General features: G+C 47.5%; 1 protein-coding gene across 1 annotated transcript in view; it reads left to right on the top strand.

Annotated features, from left to right (window-relative positions):
* Positions 1-19,501, top strand: part of MTUS2 (microtubule associated scaffold protein 2) — a 1,086,829-nt gene that overhangs the window by 305,541 nt on the left and 761,787 nt on the right. Inside the window, exon 3 of the mRNA XM_086935158.1 lies at positions 7,263-7,469. Coding sequence (XP_086791284.1) covers positions 7,263-7,469 — 207 coding nt within the window. The remainder of the gene's footprint in view (positions 1-7,262; positions 7,470-19,501) is intronic.

Below are 19,501 nucleotides of genomic sequence, written 5' to 3'. Positions count from 1 at the left end.
GAAGGTACCCCACGACACGTGCTGGCGTACATCGCACTGCACCAGAGGCTCCTGGTTGGGGACCTGACGGTTGAGGAGCAGACGTTCCGACTCTGCTGGAGCCGGGCACGTAAGCGAGCGGGGGTCCGCCTTATGTACGCTCCTGAAATCCCGTTGGGGATGGTTACGGCCCTCCCTCACGGAGGGGACTGGTCGCGCTTACTAGGGTGGGAGGAGGCAGGGATACACATGCTGGGCGACTTATATGAGGATGGGGTACTGCTGCAGTTTCAGGAATTGCAGGAGCGGTTCGACCTGCCGAGGGGCGACTACTTGTTGCACGCGGCAGTCACGGGCGCCATGCAGGCTCACTGGGGGGAAGGACTGCAGGAACCGGGCGCCTCAATGGCATGTCAATACACGATGATGGCAGCAGGGACCTTTAAGGCCGTCACCTGTTTGTACTCCAGGATGCTGCGGGAGACCCTACAGCCTCTAGCGGCTCTGAAGGCCAAATGGGAGCTGGACCTCCAATTGGAGATCCCTGACACGACCTGGGGCCAGTTGCTGAGGCGAGTACGGAAAAGCTCGAGAAACGCCAGGTTTCAGTTGATCCATTTTTACATCATTCACAGGGCATACCTCACGCCGGGGAAAATACGACAATATTTTGGGGTGGAACAAGCCGCTTGCCCCAGGTGCAATACAGTTGGGGCGGACTTGGGTCACATGTTATGGGACTGCCCCTCCCTGGGGGACTACTGGCAGGAAATTGGGAGGGCCCTCAACAGTGCAACAGACAGGGACATTCAGTACACGAAAGCGGTGGGGGTCCTCCATTGGTTTCCACACACGCCTAGAAATAAGACTACCAGCAAATTTATAGACTTAGGGCTAATTCTGGCTAAGCGGGAGATAACGAGAAATTGGAAATCGAGAACAGGGCCCACATATAAAAGATGGTATGGGGAATGCCTGCGGTGGGCGGCGTGTGAGAGCACCCTGAGGTACCAGGTGGCCTGGAGGACGAATGATGAGAAGGCTATGGAGAGGGCGACTGCGTGGGAAATGATGGTGCAGGCGCTCCGAGAAACAGCTGACGAGGAGCGGGAGGACGTGGAGGAGGTGGATACGGCTAACCCTGTCACCTTACCGGGGGACACACATTAGTGAATGTATGTACTTCCTACGCCACAACAGACGTTCTTTCGACAGTGATTTAGCACAGCGCGACCACGGGGGGGGGGAAGGAAGCTGGAATTGGCGGGCTGTTGGGGATCGAAATTATGGGGTGGGGGAGGGGTGAAAATCACAAAAGCAACCCAGCATTACTTTGGTACTACTAGTGTCGGACAATGTAAGGTATTACAAGGACTACTAATGGACGGAGGCCGAGCTGCGCCTAAGGAGGGGGCGGGCCTCCCGGAATGGAGACCAAGGGACGAGGTCATTTCTTGTTTTAGGTGGATTTATAATTTTGGTTCTAGTGTCTGTACAATTATATTGGTGATGCAATAAAAATGATGTTAAAAAAAAAAAAAATGGGTCTTCTTCTTTAGTGTGTTCGAGCCTTCCCGAGAGATTCTACGCACATGCTGAGATCATCACGCATTGGTACACTTCCAGGCAGTTCACTAACTTCCAAAAGTAAGTGCACTTACCCTGTATGTTTCACTAGTACTTTGGAACCTTAGGTCTAGAATGGTAAATTCTTTCCTCTGCCCCTTGTTAAATGTAGTGTCCATTCCTGTAATCCATGGTGATTGCAGCAGCCGGTATAAGCATGTACTGCTGATCAGAGAAATGAAGTTGATGTTCTCCATCCGCTTGTGTGCACCTGGATTCACGGCTTGGCCACTCATCATCAACAATGATGATGATGCTCCGGCAGCCAACTGCAGTCAATCAAGAGTATTTGTAAAGCGCGCTACTCACCCGCTAGGGTCTCAAGGCGCTGGGGGGGAAGGGGGGGAGGGGCTGCTACTGCTCGAAAAGCCTGGTCTTGAGTTGCTTCCTGAAGGAGAGATGGTCCTGGGGGAGTCGTAGGTGGGTAGGGAAGGTGTTCCAGCTCTTGGCCGCCAGGTAGGTGAAGGATCTTCCTCCGGTGGTGGTTCTGCAGGTCAGTGGGACGATGGCGGGGGGGAAGCTGGCAGAGTGGAGCTGGCGGGTTGGCGTGTAGAACGTGAGGCAGTTGTTGAGGTATTCAGGGCCCAAGTCGTGGAGAGCCTTTTGTGCGTGGGTAAGGGGTCTGAACGTGATCCTTTTGCTGACGGGGAGCCAGTGCAGGTCCTTCAGGTGGGCGGAGATGTGGCTGTGTCGGGGGATGTCCAAGACGAGTCTTGCTGAGGCGTTCTGGATGCACTGGAGTATTTTCTGTAGTTTGGCGGTGGTCCCAGCGTAGAGGGCGTTCCCGTAGTCCAGACGGCTGGTGACGAGGGCCTGGGTGACCGTTTTCCTGGTTCCAGTGGGGATCCAGCAGAAGATCTTATGGAGCATGCGGTGAGTGTTGAAGCAGGAGGAGGTAACGGCGTTAACTTGCTTGGCCATCGTGAGGGAGGAGTCATGGATGAAGCCCAGGTTGCGTGCGTGGTCCGTGGGCTTGGGTGGGGGGCCCAGAGCAGGGGGCCACCGGGAGTCGTCCTAGGCGGAGATGGATGGGCCTAGGATGAGGACTTCCGTCTTGTCTGAGTTCAGTTTCAGGCGGCTGAGCTTCATCCAGTCTGCGATGTCTTTCATTCCGTCCTGGAAGCTGGCTCTGGCGGAGGTAGGGTCGTTGGTGAGGGAGAGGATCAGTTGGGTATCGTCGGCGTAGGAGATGATGTTGAAGTTGTGCTTGCGTGCGATGGCTGCGAGGGGGCTCATGTAGACGTTGAAGAGGGTGGGGCTGAGCGAGGAGCCTTGAGGTACGCCGCAGATGATCTTGGTGGCTTCTGCGAGGAAGGGCGGGAGACGGACTCTTTGGGTACTGTCGTAGAGGAAGGAGGTGATCCATTCCAGGGCCTTTCCTTGGATCCCTGCGTGGCGGAGGCGGGTTGTCGGGGTGCGGTGGCAGACCGTGTCGAACGCAGCCGAAAGGTCGAGCAGGATGAGGGCGGCGGTTTCTCCGTTGTCCAGCAGGGTCTGGCTGTCGTCGGTGATTAGCTCGGAATCCGGACTGCGATGGGTCGAGGGAGCCGTTCGTCTCAAGGAAGGCTGTCAGCTGTTTGTTGACAGTTTTCTTGATGACTTTTGCAGGGAAGGGGAGGAGTGAGATGGGGCGGATGTTCTTGAGGTCTGAGGGGTCTGCAGTGGGTTTCTTCAAGAGGGCGCTGATCTCTGCGTGCTTCCAGCTCTCCGGGAAGGTGGCGGATATGAAGGAGTTGTTGATGATGTCCCGAAGTTTAGGTGCGATGATGGAGTCAGCTTTGTTTAATATGTGGTGTGGGCAGGGATCGTCTGGGGAGCCCGAGTGGATGGTGTTCATCGTGTAGGTGGTATCTTCCGTGCTGACCTGAGTCCAGGCACACATGGTGGTGGTGGGGGGTGTAGGTTCGGTGGTGGGGTACGTGTTCTGAGCGCCGAAGCTGTCGTGTATGTCAACAATATTACGGTGAAAAAAGGTGGCCAGAGAGTTGCAGAGGTCTTGAGAAGGCGTGATGTTGTTGTTGCTGGCATTGGGGTTGGAGAGATCTTTCACGACATTGAAGAGTTCCTTGCGGTTGTGGGTGTTGTTGTCTAGTCGTTCTCTGAAGGATGACCTTTTGGTGATGCAGATCAGCTGGTGGTGTTTGCGGGTGGCGTTTTTGAGGGCTGTAATGTTGTCCGTTGACTGGTTGTGGCGCCAGGCTTTCTCGAGGTCATGGCAGGATTTCTTGGAGTCTTTGAGATCGTTGGTGAACAACGCGGCTTTCTTGCATGAAACTTCATGCGTTCATTCTCTTGCCAAGCCGTAGTAGCACCAGTTTCTTCTTACACCGACTTTTCCACGCTAGCTGTCTCTGCTCAGGCATACTGGACAGTCATGTGAGCACCAATGGTGTACAGACAATAGAACATTAGTGCAACAACACAATCCTAAAGTGAGATTGAAACACTGCAGGTGGACCCCGGTGCTCAGGAATAGGTTTCATAGTGTAGAACAGAGCTTTCCAAACTGTGTGTCCTGACACAGTACTGTGTTGCCTGCAAATGGTGGTTGTGTTGCAGGATGACACTGGTATTAACGGGCACTTAGCACATAACTGCTGCTAATTGAGGCATTCCTTTGAAAGCTTTGTTCTCACTATGCCTCATCTATTGCATAACGTCTCCCAGTAAATGGTCTTTTAAAGACCTGCGAAGTACTGTGGTGCGTCTTTGTGAGTGCCCTGGAGGCTGGGGTGAGGTGACAGAGGGTGACAGACAGAGGAAGGGAGGGAGGTAGATAGATGTAGACAGAGGCAGACAGAGGGAGACAGACAGAGACAGAGGGAGGGAGACATAGAGAGAGGGAAACCGTGGGAGACAGAGAGAGAGGGAGACAGAGGGAGGGAGACTGAGGGAGGCAGTCCGGGGTAGACATAGGGAGGGAGAGGGAGACAGAGAGAGACAGGCAGAGAGAGACAGACAGAGAGAGACAGAGGGAGGGAGACAGAGGGAGAGGTAGACAAATAGAGAGGGAGAGAGAGAGAGGGAATACAGAGGGAAGGAGACAGAGGGGCGACAGACAGAGAGTGGGAGACAAAGGGAGACAGACAGAAGGAGACAGACAGAGGGAGGGAGACATAGAGAGAGGGAGACATAGAGAGAGGGAGACAGAGTGAGGGAGAGAGAGGTAGACAGAGAGAGAGGGGGAGGGAGACCGAGAGAGGGGAGACCGAGAGAGGGAGGGAAACAGACAGAGACAGGCAGAGACAAGTAGAGGCAGAGACAGGGGCAGGGGCAGACAGATATAGGCGGAGACGACTGGGAGAAGGAGAGGGACAGACAGAGAGAGGGACATACATGCAGATAGAGGCAGAGATAGAGAGAGACAGAGAGGAAGACGGAGAGGGAGGGAGACAGGGGGAGAGAGAGAGAGGAAGACAGGGTGACAGAGGGAGGGAGAGGGGGGGCAGAGAGAGAGAGGGAGACCGAGAGAGAGGGAGACAGAGGGAGGGAGGCAGAGGGAGACAGAGGAAGGAAGTGAGGGGGAGACAGAGGGAAGCAGAGGGTGACAGACAGAGGGAGACAGATAGAGGTAGACAGAGGCAGACAGACAGAGACAGAGGGAGGGAGACAGAGAGAGAGGAAAACCGTGGGAGTCAATGAGAGGTAGGGAGACAGAGGGAGGCAGTCCGGGGTAGACATAGGGAGGGAAAGGGAGACAGACAGAGAGAGACAGAGGGAGGGAGACAAAGAGAGAGGGAGAGAGAGAGATGGAATACAGAGGGAAGGAGACAGAGGGGCGGAGACAGAGAGGGAGATAGAGGGCGACAGACAGAGGGAGGGAGACAAAGGGAGACAGACAGAATGAGACAGACCGAGGGAGGGAGACAGACAGAGAGAGAGAGGGAGGGAGGCAGAGGGAAAGAGAGGGAGACCGAGAGAGATAGAGAGAGATAGAGAGGGAGGGAGACAGAGAGAGGGAGACAGAGTGAGGGAGAGAGAGGGAGACAGAGAGAGAGGGGGAGGGAGACAGAGGGGGAGGGAGACCGAGAGAGGGAGGGAGACAGACAGAGACAGAGTCAGACAGAGACGAGTAGAGGCAGAGACAGGGACAGGGGCAGATAGATATAGGCAGAGACGACTAAGAGAAGGAGAGGGAGACAGGGACAGACAGAGAGAGGGACATACAGGCAGATAGAGGCAGAGAGACAGGAGAGGGAGACAGAGAGGGAGGTAGACAGGGGGAGAGGGAGACAGGGTGACAGAGAATAGGGAGAGGGGGGAGGCAGAGAGAGAGAGAGGAAGACAGAGAGAGAGGGAGACAGAGGGAGGGAGGCAGAGGGAGACAGAGGGAAGGAGAGGGAGACAGACAGAGGGAGGGAGACCAAGGGAGGGAGACAGAGAGAGAGAGGGAGGGAGACAGAGAGAGGGAGACATAGGGAGGGCGGCAGAGGGAGAGAGAGAGAGACAGAAGGAGACAGAGGGAGAGCGAGAGGGAGACAGAGGGAGAGAGAGAGGGAGGGAGACAGAGGAAAGGAGACAGAGAGAGGAAGACAGAGAATAGGAGACTTAGGGCGACAGACAGAGGGTGACAGACAAAGGGAGACAGACAGATGGAGGGAGACAGACAGAGGGAGCGAGACAGAGGGAGGTAGACAGACAGAGGGAGGAAAACAGAGGGAGAGAGAGGGAGGTAGACGGAGGGAGGGGGAGAGGGAGGGAGGGAGAGAGAGAGAGAGATATAGAGGGAGGGAGGGAGACAGAGAGAGGTAGGAGAGATAGAGAGAGGGACGAAGGCATCCACTGCAGGGGCCTGTGTTCAACCTCATGGTCTCAAATTTGCTTGAAATGCACTATTTGCCCACTTTTTTTCCCCAAAATTCTCTTCCTGGGGGAGAACCCCCTCGAACCCTCCTTAAGTGGTTTGGGCTCGCTTGCTATGCTCACTCGCTACACTGCCTTACTGTGTCTCAAAATGCTGCATCTCCAAAAAGTGTGTCACCAATATGAAAAGTTTGGAAAGCTGTGGTGTGGAAAGATATGTTTGTCTGTTGGGGGTGAAAACCAGTTTGTTAACAGCTTGAGGTTGGAAAGGATGTGCGGGTGCACCAGATGGGGTTGAGCTTTTAAGGAAGGAAGTGATCTCAATTAAAGGAGCCAAAAGAGAATTAAGGGAAATAAATCAAAATGAGCATCTCGCATGAGACTATTAGAAGAGTAGTGAGGCTGTGCTATAGGTAATCTTTGTGTAGAGGCATGTGACAATCATACTGGCAGAGGGGGTGAATGGAGTAATTGTGTTGAAGGGGGGATAAGAAGTGCATTCATCAAGCAGCTTAAGCATTTAGTGCTGTTGCCAGAGCAACACTTTAAAGTTTGGGAAATAATGTGCTTTCACCATGTCAACAACAGCAGAGAGGGGATTTGAAGCTTGCTTGTCTATCATGAAGCAATGAGAGGTGTAGGATTTCCTTTACTCAAGGCATTTGGAACTCAATGTGGTCTATATAGGGCAGATTCAGGGAAATAAAATGTGCATGCATTTATCATTATTATGCAAAAGCCATAGATGATTTAATCTGGGAAGCTTAAAAATGATCCTAATTTTATTTTACATTTTTTGAAATGAAATTCTCCTGAGAATTTTTACTTCATGTATCTAACTTTGTTCTCCACAGTGGATCTGAAAAAGGGTAATCTACACAACGCTATCAAAGCGAATCACCCAAAACCTTGCCAGTCAGGACTCCGTCCGCCAGGTTACTCGCGCTTGCCTACTGCTAAGATGCCAGCCTTCGGCTTCGTTAGGACTTCCAGTGTATCCTCTGTCTCAAGCAACCATTCAAATGACAGTGTTCAGAGTGACAGCACCAAGGCCATCAAGGGTGAGTTTGGGATTTCTATATTTCTGCAATGTCGTCATAGATTTTAACATTACAAAGATAATGGACTGTGTGTTTTTAGCCCCTTCCATTCTTCTTGGTTTTTGTTCTTAAAGTATTAAGCAGAAGGCCACTCGACCAGAGTAGAATGAAATATTGACTCTTCGAGATACTTCTAATGTTTTAAAACTCAAGAAATTTTCATTGGGCTAAAACCTTGTCACTATGTCAACAAGTAATGGAAATAAGAGATAGACGTAAGTTGATGGATTGTGAAGGCAAAGGATAGGCCGCTGTCTCATGTTTTTCATGGAAGTAAACAAATTTGTGTGAGCTGAGACTTGGGCTGGACCCCATCATGCATACCTCAGGCCAAGATTCTTTGTCGGGTTCACTTAGGTTGAGTCCCTGGTATTTATGTTTATTTTGCTTACACTCCGCACACTGGAGAACGTCCATTTGTTTCTAGATTCTAGAGGCAATGATTTGGTATATGTAGCAACGGCTATAGTGAGTGCGGACATCCCTAAAAGACAAGTAGACTACTCTTACAGAAGCATGACCGCTCCACACACACAACATTCCTTCATTTCTGTGTTCCGCAGGATCCTTGCCATGACCAGATCACTTCATTAGTCAAAGAAAAGGCTTCCCAGCTAGGGGCACGGGGATAACATTACCAAAGTGCTTGCCTCTTGTATACGGTGTGTCGCGTCAAGTCGGGGGTTGCAACAATTGAGCTGCTAGTTGGGGTATATGACATTTTGTTTGATGTTTTTAAAAGTTACAGGAGAGGTTTCTACCGAGCATCAGCAAGAAAAGATTATCAATCTATCTTTAGGACAGTGTGCCATCCTTTGAGCCTTCAGAGTGTATTTGAATCCCGTAGCGCCTGGCAAGTTTTGAAGCGAATCTGCAATGTATACCGAAAGACGTATTAAAGTGATATCAAGCGCTGCTCACTGGATTTTTTTTTTTTTGAGGAATATGATTTGATTTACTCCATTTGCTGTGAAAATCTGAAAAACTCGCCGGCGAACTACTTGTCAAATGGAAAAGGTTGTGGCGGAGATTAATGTGATTTTGTGTTCTTGACAACATTTGCGCCGACCAATCTTCAGTGTTTATCATAACTCAATCTCCGGGGTATGCCTCTTTCATTCGAAGCAACACAAGCCTTCTAATGTGTTTAATAATACATTTACACTGGGAAAAGGGACTGGGGGAGGTGCCATGCCTCTGCTGCGCACCCTCCTGCAGTTCAATAGATACTCCATGGCTGTTGTCACCTTTGGTTTTGAATTATCTGGTTAATGTGTGCACAAACCTAATTTCTGGCACATTCACGGGGAAAAAAGGCTGCTTAAAGAGGTGGCATTTAGAAACCTGAAATGAGATTTATTGGGCAAATACGACACATGTTAGGAAACGGCCACTGCTAAATCCAATGGAAGAAAAATGAAATGTGTTGCCGTATTGAAATATTCCGGGCCACAAAGTGAAGCTTCATCACTCCCTGAGAATAAGTACATTTAAAAACATGCACTAAAACTATCTCGCCCCGCTCCTCCCCGACCTCTAATAAACCGGCCTATTGCCTCGTTAGAGGCAATGGGCGAGTTCAGTTCATCAGTGGTCGGGGAGTTGCCGAGGACATATTAAATTTGAGAGAGGCTTCCTAATGTGCAGTATGTCAAAGCGAGTCACGTTCCAGTGGCTTCTTTTAAAGGGGGGTCGTAGAAATTAGCGAGTGCTTCGTTTCTTTAACACGATTTGTTCTGAGGAATTGTTTGGGTTGTTCGGTATTGCATTTTCTAAAGCTTTTCACAGAAACCACATTTATTCATAGTAAGAAAAAGCATTCTCTTGTCTCAGGGTGCACTTAATGACTTCTGTTTTAAGTTCCCATGCCTCTGCAACGCTTCACGCGCACACATTTATAAATTACACTCCTACATATGCAAGTTAAGCTAACAATGCTTTTGTTCACTTATGACATGTTATGAGGTTAATAGACAAAATCAAATACAGCTCAGAGAAGGTGTAAAATATTTGAGTTTTTCTACCTGCAATGGGGAAAAATGATGGGTCATTACAGTTATTCCCCATTCCTAGAATTCATGATCAGGGTCTGAGTGTCACCTTCACTCTCATCATCTGCATACAAAACACACATGGCGGATAGACAGGTGGCCTCGAACGATCACACGTTAAAGCGCCTCGAGCAATGTTAGTGCAGTCAGCCATTCAGGCAGGGACAGTAGCCACACCGCAAGCTATTCACACACCTCCTGCAGTCACATCACATGACTGCACTCTCAGAAGCAACCCTACACTTGCCTGACAGGGGAAACATGTGCAGGCAGCAGACACCAGGAGGTGCTCAAGTGCTGGACGCAGAACCCACTGGGCTTGACAGGTAAACACCATTTGTCAATTCAACCCTATGCCTGCATACAATGTATATTCGCTTTATATTAGATGGTGCATACTTTCATGCTCTCCATTCATGCTTTTAAAGTGTCAAAGAAGTTTATTACTGAAGTTGCCCAACCCCATCAAACAATTTCACTGTATTGGGAGGGACAAAGATCAGGCAAACAGATTTTTTTTAAAGTAAGGCTCGCTTTAGATCTTTCCTTGTAACTGAAGCCAGTTGTGATACATGAGAAGATGGCTAGGGTTAGAGACGCTAGCTACTTCGGACATATTGTGCAGTAGAGCCACGGGTACTGATGGAGGGATGCGCCGGCCACTAGTCTCAAATAATATCCTCCAACTACCCTGGCCATTTCAGAGACACTGGGGCGGGTCCGAAGAATTTGGCAGAGGTCCCAATGGGGTTGGAAACGCCTCCATAAGTCTGAACGGGGAGCAGACCAGCCCCTCTGGACACGTTCATGGTAGGTTTAGAGCAGAGCTCCTGTATAAGCACCCATAAGACCAGACACACAACCTTTACAGGACACCCAAGTCTTAAAGAACTTCAGTATTGAAGACCCCTGAAGCGCACCAGGGAAGGCAGTCATACTGCTGCTTAAGACAGTGAGACACCCGTCTGAACTGCGAACGCGGATTAACAAATCGCCACAATTCAGCAAGGAAGGTGTAGAAAGGTGCCTCCAGAGAAAACATGGCCCAGTGTTGGAAAACCTTTAGATATTCGTTGAAGCCCAGAAATCTATTTACGGTCATCATAACAACAGTGTTATACTACAACGGGGACCCAGCATATAATAAAGGGTTAACTTTGAGCGACTTGTGGCCATCTTCCATAGTGGGAGCATTACCGTGATGAGCAGGTTGCAGAGATCTAGAGGGAATTGATTTGTACGGGTTCCAGAGCAACAATCCAGCCACTAAAGACAGTAAGTCCATTTCCCAGTATGACCCATGATGATTGGGAGGGGTCTTGTGCCATATGATAAACTACGCAGGAGAGTTGATGTGCTAGCTAGTACACATCCCACTGTACAGGTGTAGGCCACCAGCCCCAGTGGGGGCTTGGAGTTCATGCTCTTTCAATAGGGTCCTGGTCTCCTGTCTGTTAAACCTTTTGATATCAGAATGGATCAAGGACAACATCAATTTGGGGAAAGATAGGGGGAGCATGCCAAATATATACTTATACCTAATAATTACTACAATTGTGATGCCTGTTCTCTGCTCCACAGTGACACATTAAGGATGGGGCCATCTGATAAAATCATGTCTCATCCCAGACATAAGCGCCCTCCCAGACGTGAGGGGATGCAGGTTGTCCCTCATCATATTTTTAAGACCATTTGATGGGCGCGGCCTCGGGCATTCAGTGCATGTTGAATCTTTGCAGACAGGGTCTAGTAGCCGCGTACAATGTTGGCCATGTTTCCATCTTCCCATAACTAATTCTGTAGCCATTACGTTAAGAAAAGAACCATGTCATGGTCGTTAAGGCTGGCAGAGAGGAGGAAGTAGAGGTGATGGTAAGCGAAATGTCATTTGCAAATAAGAGGGCCTTTCTCTCACCAACGACTAAGGGGATGCCTTTTATAAATTCACAGGACCTATGGTGGCTGATAGGGGTTTAAGTGCCAGCACAACCAAGCAAAGGGGATAAGAGGCATTCCTGGGGGAGTGCTACTACAGTCCAAGGGGTCCTTGCCTTCTTTTATTTGAGGAATACACAAAACAGCTCAGTTTGAAATTGGCCCAAAGGAATTCGAGGTCACCACTTCCTTGAATGTTGCACATAGCGTGGGGCAGTGAGTGCTTTACATGTCTTATAGAACTCTCCCTAGAAGCCATCCACCACAGGCAGAGTGCACGAGGGTAGGTCAGATATTGCTTCTGCTGTCTCCTAAATAGTGATCTCGCCTTCCAGCGGTGCTCGCCCTTCCTGTAGAGGCAGGCAATTTCATATTGTTCAGGGAGCGGTTTTCCTCCACTTTGCACACTAAGGCCTTCGACCTATACAGTGACTCATGGAACAATGCAAAGGCCTCCATACCACAAGTGGGCGTGTCAGCAGCTGGTTACGGTCATTACAGGCGGCTAGAATGGCCATCAGTACTCCCCTCTGTCAACGATGCCACCCTGGGAGCCTACCCAATACTCTATTTTAACTTTACTGCACTTTGGGTCAAGTTTGAAAACAGATTTTAGATCTCTCAGTTTGTACCAAGCTCATGAAAGATGTACAAGTGTGTCTGTTATCTAGCCAGATGTGGTGTAACCGGTTATACCTCTGAATTGGCGTAGACATTAATTGAATTATGCACTAGTCCCTGCAGCGGCCATCTGCTTCCTACAATCCTCACAGGCATCCTGCACCATACGGAGAGCTGGCAAGGACATTTACTAGGCCTTTCTCTAATTACATCAACAAAATTGCTGCCATGAATGAAATAATCTTACATTTAAAACAGTAATGTAATGCAATGTATCTCAGCGATTTAGTGCACATACATTAGGTACATTAAAAAAAATGTTTAAATCACTTACCTTGTGGTATGTCTGTGCTCCTGTCCGGTGTCCTTCACTCCTCCAGCGCGGGCCCCAGGCAACTCTCCTAACAAATCCTGGCGCTGCTCTCATGCAGCATGAAAGCAGCACCAGGATTGGACGGAGCAGGCTCTCTCTGCGCTCCAAAGAGCACTGGAGGACTTTGCTTGGTCTCAACCCAGATGTCCTAGACAACTGGGTTGAGAGGTTTAAAGTGCGCATGTCTGGCTGGCCATCCCAAGATGGTCGGCCAAACAGACATGCGTACTTTAAACATAAGTGACCTGCCCATAACTTCTTTCTGCTGCTGCCAGTCAGCAGCTTTGCGCCCCCATCCTGATGTTCGGCTCCGGGTTATTGAAAAATAAAAGGGCAATACATTATCTATATTACTATTTCATTTGTCATCTCTGGGGCATAAGGGCATTTCAATCAGTGGGGCGACACTCCTCCGCCTTAGTAGAGAATCATCCTCTGAACATGGATCCATCCTTGGATGTGTGATAAGGTGCCTTTGAAATGCTAAAGCACAGGTACCCTCTGAATTACACATGTCAATGTCGTAATAAAATATCTTGGAAACGTTGATACCCAGGCGAGGACAGAAAATAAGAAAACTAAATGTGTCCCTGTAAATGATGGAGTCGTATTTTGCCTGATCCGCCCTCCTGGAATCCATCTTCTGTCACTGGTCCTGTATTCTTCCTGCATCTACAATGGAAGATGAAGGGAGAGATGCAGACATTGCAGGTGATAGATGCTCAAGCCCGGCTTTGCCGCTTCCACCGGTAGGCATTCTGCTTTCCCTTTAGAATGAGATCCTGTGGAACAGCAAATTAAGTGCACATTGTGCTGCAGTCATTCCGCCTGCACAGCATTTTGTACGGTTCTCTTTCCTGCCAGCGTTGAGCCCTTGATCCCTACAATACTGCATTATTGCTGTTATCATTAGTCTCAGCCAGACTAACAACAAGAGTGAGTTATCCGCCAGGTAATGAACCATAATAGTGCACTCCAAAGTTGCTAAGCAACTGTGCAACTTATCAAGCACCTACAGCAGACAAATGTTGGCAGGTAAAAGAGGGAGTTCACAGAGGTCTTTTTAAAATCATGAAAAAAATATTATGATCAGTCTGTGCACTGTAGGTGCACTGTGCAAGATTGCCATGCCCTGAGATCTGTATACAAGCCTACTTTCGCGTGCAATGTTGTAAGGATAGAAGCCCTTGACCACTTGTGTAGCGCTACTATCCCTGACATTTTTTACTCTTTGCTGCCCCTGATCCCAACGTATCCTCAAACTGCACATTCATTTCTCCTCAGGGACATGCTTGGGTGTACCATAAGATCGGGAGACCCACCATTGGTGTCCCCACCATGTACAGTTGGGGGTACCACTCCGAACCCCCCTACTCAGACCCCAGCTACTGGCAACATTTGTAGGCTTTTTGGGGGGATAGAGTACCTATGGAGATGTTGAGTGGCTTGGGACAGATATTTTTCCCTACATCGTTTTTGTATGTTGAAAATGTTTATGAAAATTTGTGTGAATAGATTTGCAATAATTATTCAGAATCTTAAAACTTGTGCGCATTTAAGATAGTTTGCAACCCCTGGTGATACACCTGTTTTGAGCTATTCCCTTGCTTATTCATGAAATATCTGTTTGTCTGAAGGACATTTGTATAATGGAGGACAAATGGCTCCCACTGGAGACAAAAAAGACAACACATCTGATTGAGGGCAATACACAAGGTTTCTCAACCTTCAAAGTTACACCTGGTCAGCTGCACATCTGCATTGGTCACCACATTACCGTCTAGAAAGAGTATAAGGGGTGGCATTCCCAGAACCACTTTGAGAAGAGAAAGACAACTTTAACTTGGCTGTTTGGATCTTTGAACTTTAATTTGAAAGATTCCCATGCTCTGATTGACCTCAATTGCCAGGACAGGTAATATATGAGCTACAGCATTCCTCCAGTTTGGAGGTGGGCATTCTTGCTACAGTGATTTCTTAATGTGGAGCTGTGGACTGATTGGCTACTCTTGGCCGAGGAAAGGCCTGAAGGCCATATTGAAGCTCTGCTGGCCGCCCTCTGGCTGTCCTTGCCTGTGTGGAAGTCCCCAGCTTCCCCAAGTAGTCCAGAACATAGACATCATTTCTAGAAGCTCTCTCTACCAATGCCCAGAGATTGGAATGGGCTGCCTCAGGAAACTACTGCTAAATGTACTCTATTACTATATTACATGTGTTCGGAAGGTAATGTCCTCTGCATGACTCTGAGAGCAAGCACCACATAACGTGTCTGAAGCAGAGCTTGTAACGAGAGTGTGTTTTATGGCTGTCTGTGAACATAGGGAATCCATTTTGAAGTTCCTCTGTTGGGATGGTGTACAAAATGGAGGATCAAGGTAGTCTTTCAGATGAGCAATGTGTTTGCTCCTTAAGTCATTTCCAAAGCATTTGTGATACGCCCGATGTACAAAATGTTGCAAAATTGCAGGGTTTGTAGTGCAAGATCCCCATTTTTTATGTGCAAACCCCAAATTTGTGAGGCAGCAAGGTTTTTCCAACTCGTAAAAAAGGTTTTGCGAACTATGCCAAATCGCAGTTTGTAAGAGGTGTGAAATGGGTATTCTTTCTAAACTGCAGTTCGGTAACCTGTGTACCAATGGTCTGAAATCACAATTCCGGTCACAAACCACTGACCAGTTACCAAGTCCTCAAGGAACTGTGATCCTTAAATTGAGTTTATAATGCGAAGATTGGTTTGCAAAATCAGTTTGTATTCACAAAAAGTCAGTGCACAATTTGAAACCACATTTTGGAAATGAAATTTTAGTACAGCAGGAATTTAGTTTCTAATCAGGGAGGTGACTTTGATTGTTGTAACGTGGTATAATGACTTGATATCACATACCCCATAAACTTGTTAGGGTGATGAGAAATAGCAATTTGAGAGAAGAGGCTGCTTTGAGAACGTGACAGATGCAATTTTTTATATTTTTTGCAGAATACATATCCAAGATGTATTCGACATGGTGTATTGTTTACTTTTTAGCTCTTTAAATAGGAACAAATCAGAACAAACCACCGCCATCATAACTACAGGTCGTGCTGCCATGTTACAGCACAGTTGGGCTCTCTCTCCGCCTATAGGTCCAGAAGCGACGAAAGGCTCAGGTTCATTCGCAGCACATCTCCACTTCCTATGAATGAACAAAACGTGGCCGTTCAGCTAGGGATTTTATTTTGAGGTTGCAGGGTGAATGTTATGTTCTGTTAATCCCACTACACCACACTGTCCTCCACTTTCCCTGTCTTGCAGGAGGCTTGTTGTAGGCCAGCCAATTGTAGAACTGATCTTTACAATGAAGGTTGGTCTCAGGGCATTGAAGCGCTGCTGTCCATCAAAGACCTGGTTGCCATGGTCTATTTCCCTAGGTTTGTGATGCAATGTAGAATGCATCTGACATCAGGTGAGTTGAATGCCTACTTGCATCTGACCGCTGACACAGCCACTCATGCACTTTAATTTGCTGTATGACTCCCAAGTATCTGTGAGTCATGGTGGCGAAAACCTGAGACCACACCTTCAGCTTGAAAAAGCACTAGGTCTCAAATGCATGGGGTCAAACCGGCCAATCATCTTGCTGCATCACTAAAATATACAAAAGACGTAAACAGTTGTAACGTACCCATTGGTAGCTCTATGATGTCAAGTCAAGTCAAGTCAAGTCATAAAATTTGTATAGCGCACTACATACCCAGAGGGTTTCAAGGCGCTTAGGAGGAGGAGGAGGATTATTTGTCAAATATCCACGTTTTAAGCTGTTTTCTGAACGCTAGGTGGTTCTGGGTGAGGCGGAGGTAAGCGGGGAGTGAGTTCCATGTTTTAGCAGCCAGGTAAGAAAAGGATCTGCCTCCCATGGTGGTCTTGTTGATGCGAGGTATAGTGGCGAGGGCTTGGTCGGAAGAGCGTAGTAGGCGGGAGGGGGTGTAGAAGGACAGTCGAGAGTTGAGGCAGTCTGGTCCGATGTCGTAAAGTGATTTGTGTGCGTGGGTGAGCAGTCGGAAAGTGATCCTCTTATTGACGGGTAGCCAGTGGAGGTCTTTAAGGTGGCCAGAGATGTGTTCGTTGCGTGGGCAATTAACCCACAGCCTGTGTAATGAGCAGTCACGGTCAGTGGGGCAGATGGCAATCTGCTTCCTTCATCAAGGTGAGCCCCTCCCCCTTTATTGAGCTGTCACTGATTTAGAACCTTTTGATCCCTATGTAACAATATATCTCCATTTTAATGAATCAACATTACTTAACGCTAAACAGGAAGATAGACTTATAGCCCTAAAACTATGTGGCACTTCCTATTTCACTTGCAGGTCACCTTGCAATGTATTTCAATTGCAACAGAGTTTTTTATTAGTTTCAGCTTGTTTTTGGTGTTCACAATTAGTGGGATTATGATCAGTAAAAAGATAACTCATTATTGGTGGAAGAACTGCCATCCTCGATTCAGCAGTATGTTATTCATGATTTGGTAGCAATTGCAAATGGTAGATATATTTGCAAATATTGTTTGAGCTGTGGCATCAATACGCTACCTGCATAGCTTCTGTGCTGTGTTTTCTAAATTTTCATGATTATTCTGGTGACTCCTATCATTTGAGATGGCAAACAGCATACAGTGCATATATAGCCTGCCGCTGCATTCCTATCACTGTAGTGTGTCGGTTTCTGCTTTTGACTCAGTATTGTGTTTTTGCGCGTGTATGATTGTGTGCGTTTGTGTGTGTGCTCACTTTGGCCTGGTAGGAGAGTGGGTGGTTGGCTAGGACTTACATGGCAATAAATGGTGGACATAACCAACAGCACAATCATTATTTTTCTGTCTTTTTCTATTGGAATGCTACTTTGAAAATATAGGCATCTAACATAGTTGCTATTCCTTTTGGATGTTCCATCATCAGAAGGGTTTGCAGGAGACTATTCCTGCAAAAAACTGTTTACTCAAGGAGTATAGAAAGCTCCACTGCTGCAAATCCCACTAAGGGGTGAAAAGTGGGCGTGCCAGGGCATGGTTTATCATGGAAGTTTGGGAGTGCCCATAAATGCACATGTTTGTGAGCACTCCCAATGTCCTATCGCTCCTCTTTCCACCCTGGAAAGGGTCATAAATGTACTCCAGTCTTGGACTGGTGTAACTACCCCTCCAGATTGGAAGGGGAATCGATCACCTCCAGATTACTGCGCATCTAGGTGATAAACCTTCTCGATGGGGAAAAATATAATCCCCGTAAAAAAAAGCGTGGGTTTGAGGTATGGAGAATCCACACAGGGGGCATAGGATCTCGCTGTAAAAGTCATGTCACTTTTTCAGGACTATGCCTGGAAACATGTGCCTGGCGCTGCTTACCAGGCATGTTTCTGGGAATGCTGGTAATTAGGAAGAATTAGGAAAAAAAGGACTTTTTAGGCGGAAGCAGAGATCTTCACTTGTAGTTTTCCTACTTTGTTTGTGAATCGCTTCTCATGTATGACAAGTTACGTATTTTCCCCAAATAAATAGCATTTAAACAGCATATCAAATGTAAAGTACCTTGCTCTTCGCACAGTTGGAATATTGTCCCTCCTTAAGAGATACGTGTGTCACCTGCGGGTCACAGGTTTGCATCCTGCTGGTTCACTTCATATACTTTAAATGTCTTTGGGATAAATGTGAATGGGGGTGGTGGTGTTTCAAGTAGAATAGGCACACTCTGGCGAGAGATATAGTCAAGTTTCATGTTTCAGGGATGGACTTTAGCTGCTCAACCTGATATGTTACATCTGTTGCATTCACTGGGACGGCTTGTGATATAAATTCCATATTAAGAGAAATCACCTGAACCAAGCATTTACTGTAGTAATATGTGTGTTTTAAAGATAAGTACCATGATGTTGTATGACTATAACAACACGTCAATTTCAAGGTGGCACAGGTGTTAATATGTACCTGGTCTCATTTTAAAGATGTATTGCATAGTCTCTTATCTGCCGGGGAAACTAAATACAGTCCAATGACAAGGTCTGAAAACTCAGCAGTGTAAACGTGATCCAAAGCGGGTTCCCCTTTTCCATGGGCTCTTGAAAAATCTGAATAGAAAACACATTCAAATCCGTTTGAAAGAAGGAAATAAAAATATGTGGAATTGTCAACATCATAAACACCAAAAGTATGTTTTGTGTAGAGAATGAAATCATGTACGTTTTTTCGTGCAGTTGAAGTCTAGCACCTTCTTTAACAAATCAGTAGAATCATGGATTTATACTATTAATTTGCTTCACTTGAACCAACACACGATAACAATGAGTTATAACGGGAACACTCATGACTCTAGACTCAGTGTTTGCTGCACCACAGTCCTCAGGGAACAGTAGCCAAAAGCGCCACTGGTTATCCTGTGGGGCCTACAGTGAATAATGAAATGACCTCAGAGATCACAGAAGATGAGACACATATTGTTACAAATGTTAATAAGATCAGGAGCAGACCATACTGTGACAAGGCAGGAGATTAGCAGAGGTGCTTTGTGTAGATCCATCTTGTGCCCACACAGCCACGAAAAGCTCAATCAGCAGACCATGATGGGGCAGCAGTAACATTTCATCAGAAGCATCATTTGGAGTTACTGCGCACAGGGTATACATTTAAATCACGAACCCACACGCATCACAGGGAAATCCACAAATTACCTGAGCAGATGATGCACCATCCTATCAATATCTTTTGTAAGAGGAAAAGCTGTTTGGTGGCACCTCCTTTGTGCAAGTTGGTACTTGGTTATGCTCCTATGTGGCTAGAACCCACAGTCTGTGGGATTGGGGCCAGGATCAATCATGGATGTCAGTGACTTCAAATATCACAGCGATGAGTCAAAAATAATTATTCCAGGGCCCACTAGCAGGCCTTCACTTTTAACAATAGAGTTCATACATGGTTTTCCCACTGAAGTAAAGAGCACGGAGATTGTAATTGTGGAAAGAAGTTATTTAGGAGTGCACACAGTTT

The sequence above is a fragment of the Lissotriton vulgaris genome, chromosome 8 (genome assembly GCF_964263255.1).
Source record: "Lissotriton vulgaris chromosome 8, aLisVul1.2, whole genome shotgun sequence".
In the NCBI taxonomy this organism is placed as follows: Eukaryota; Metazoa; Chordata; class Amphibia; order Caudata; family Salamandridae; genus Lissotriton; species Lissotriton vulgaris.
The sequence above is the reverse complement of the archived record's forward strand: the minus strand, read 5'-3'. Positions and strand labels throughout refer to the sequence as shown.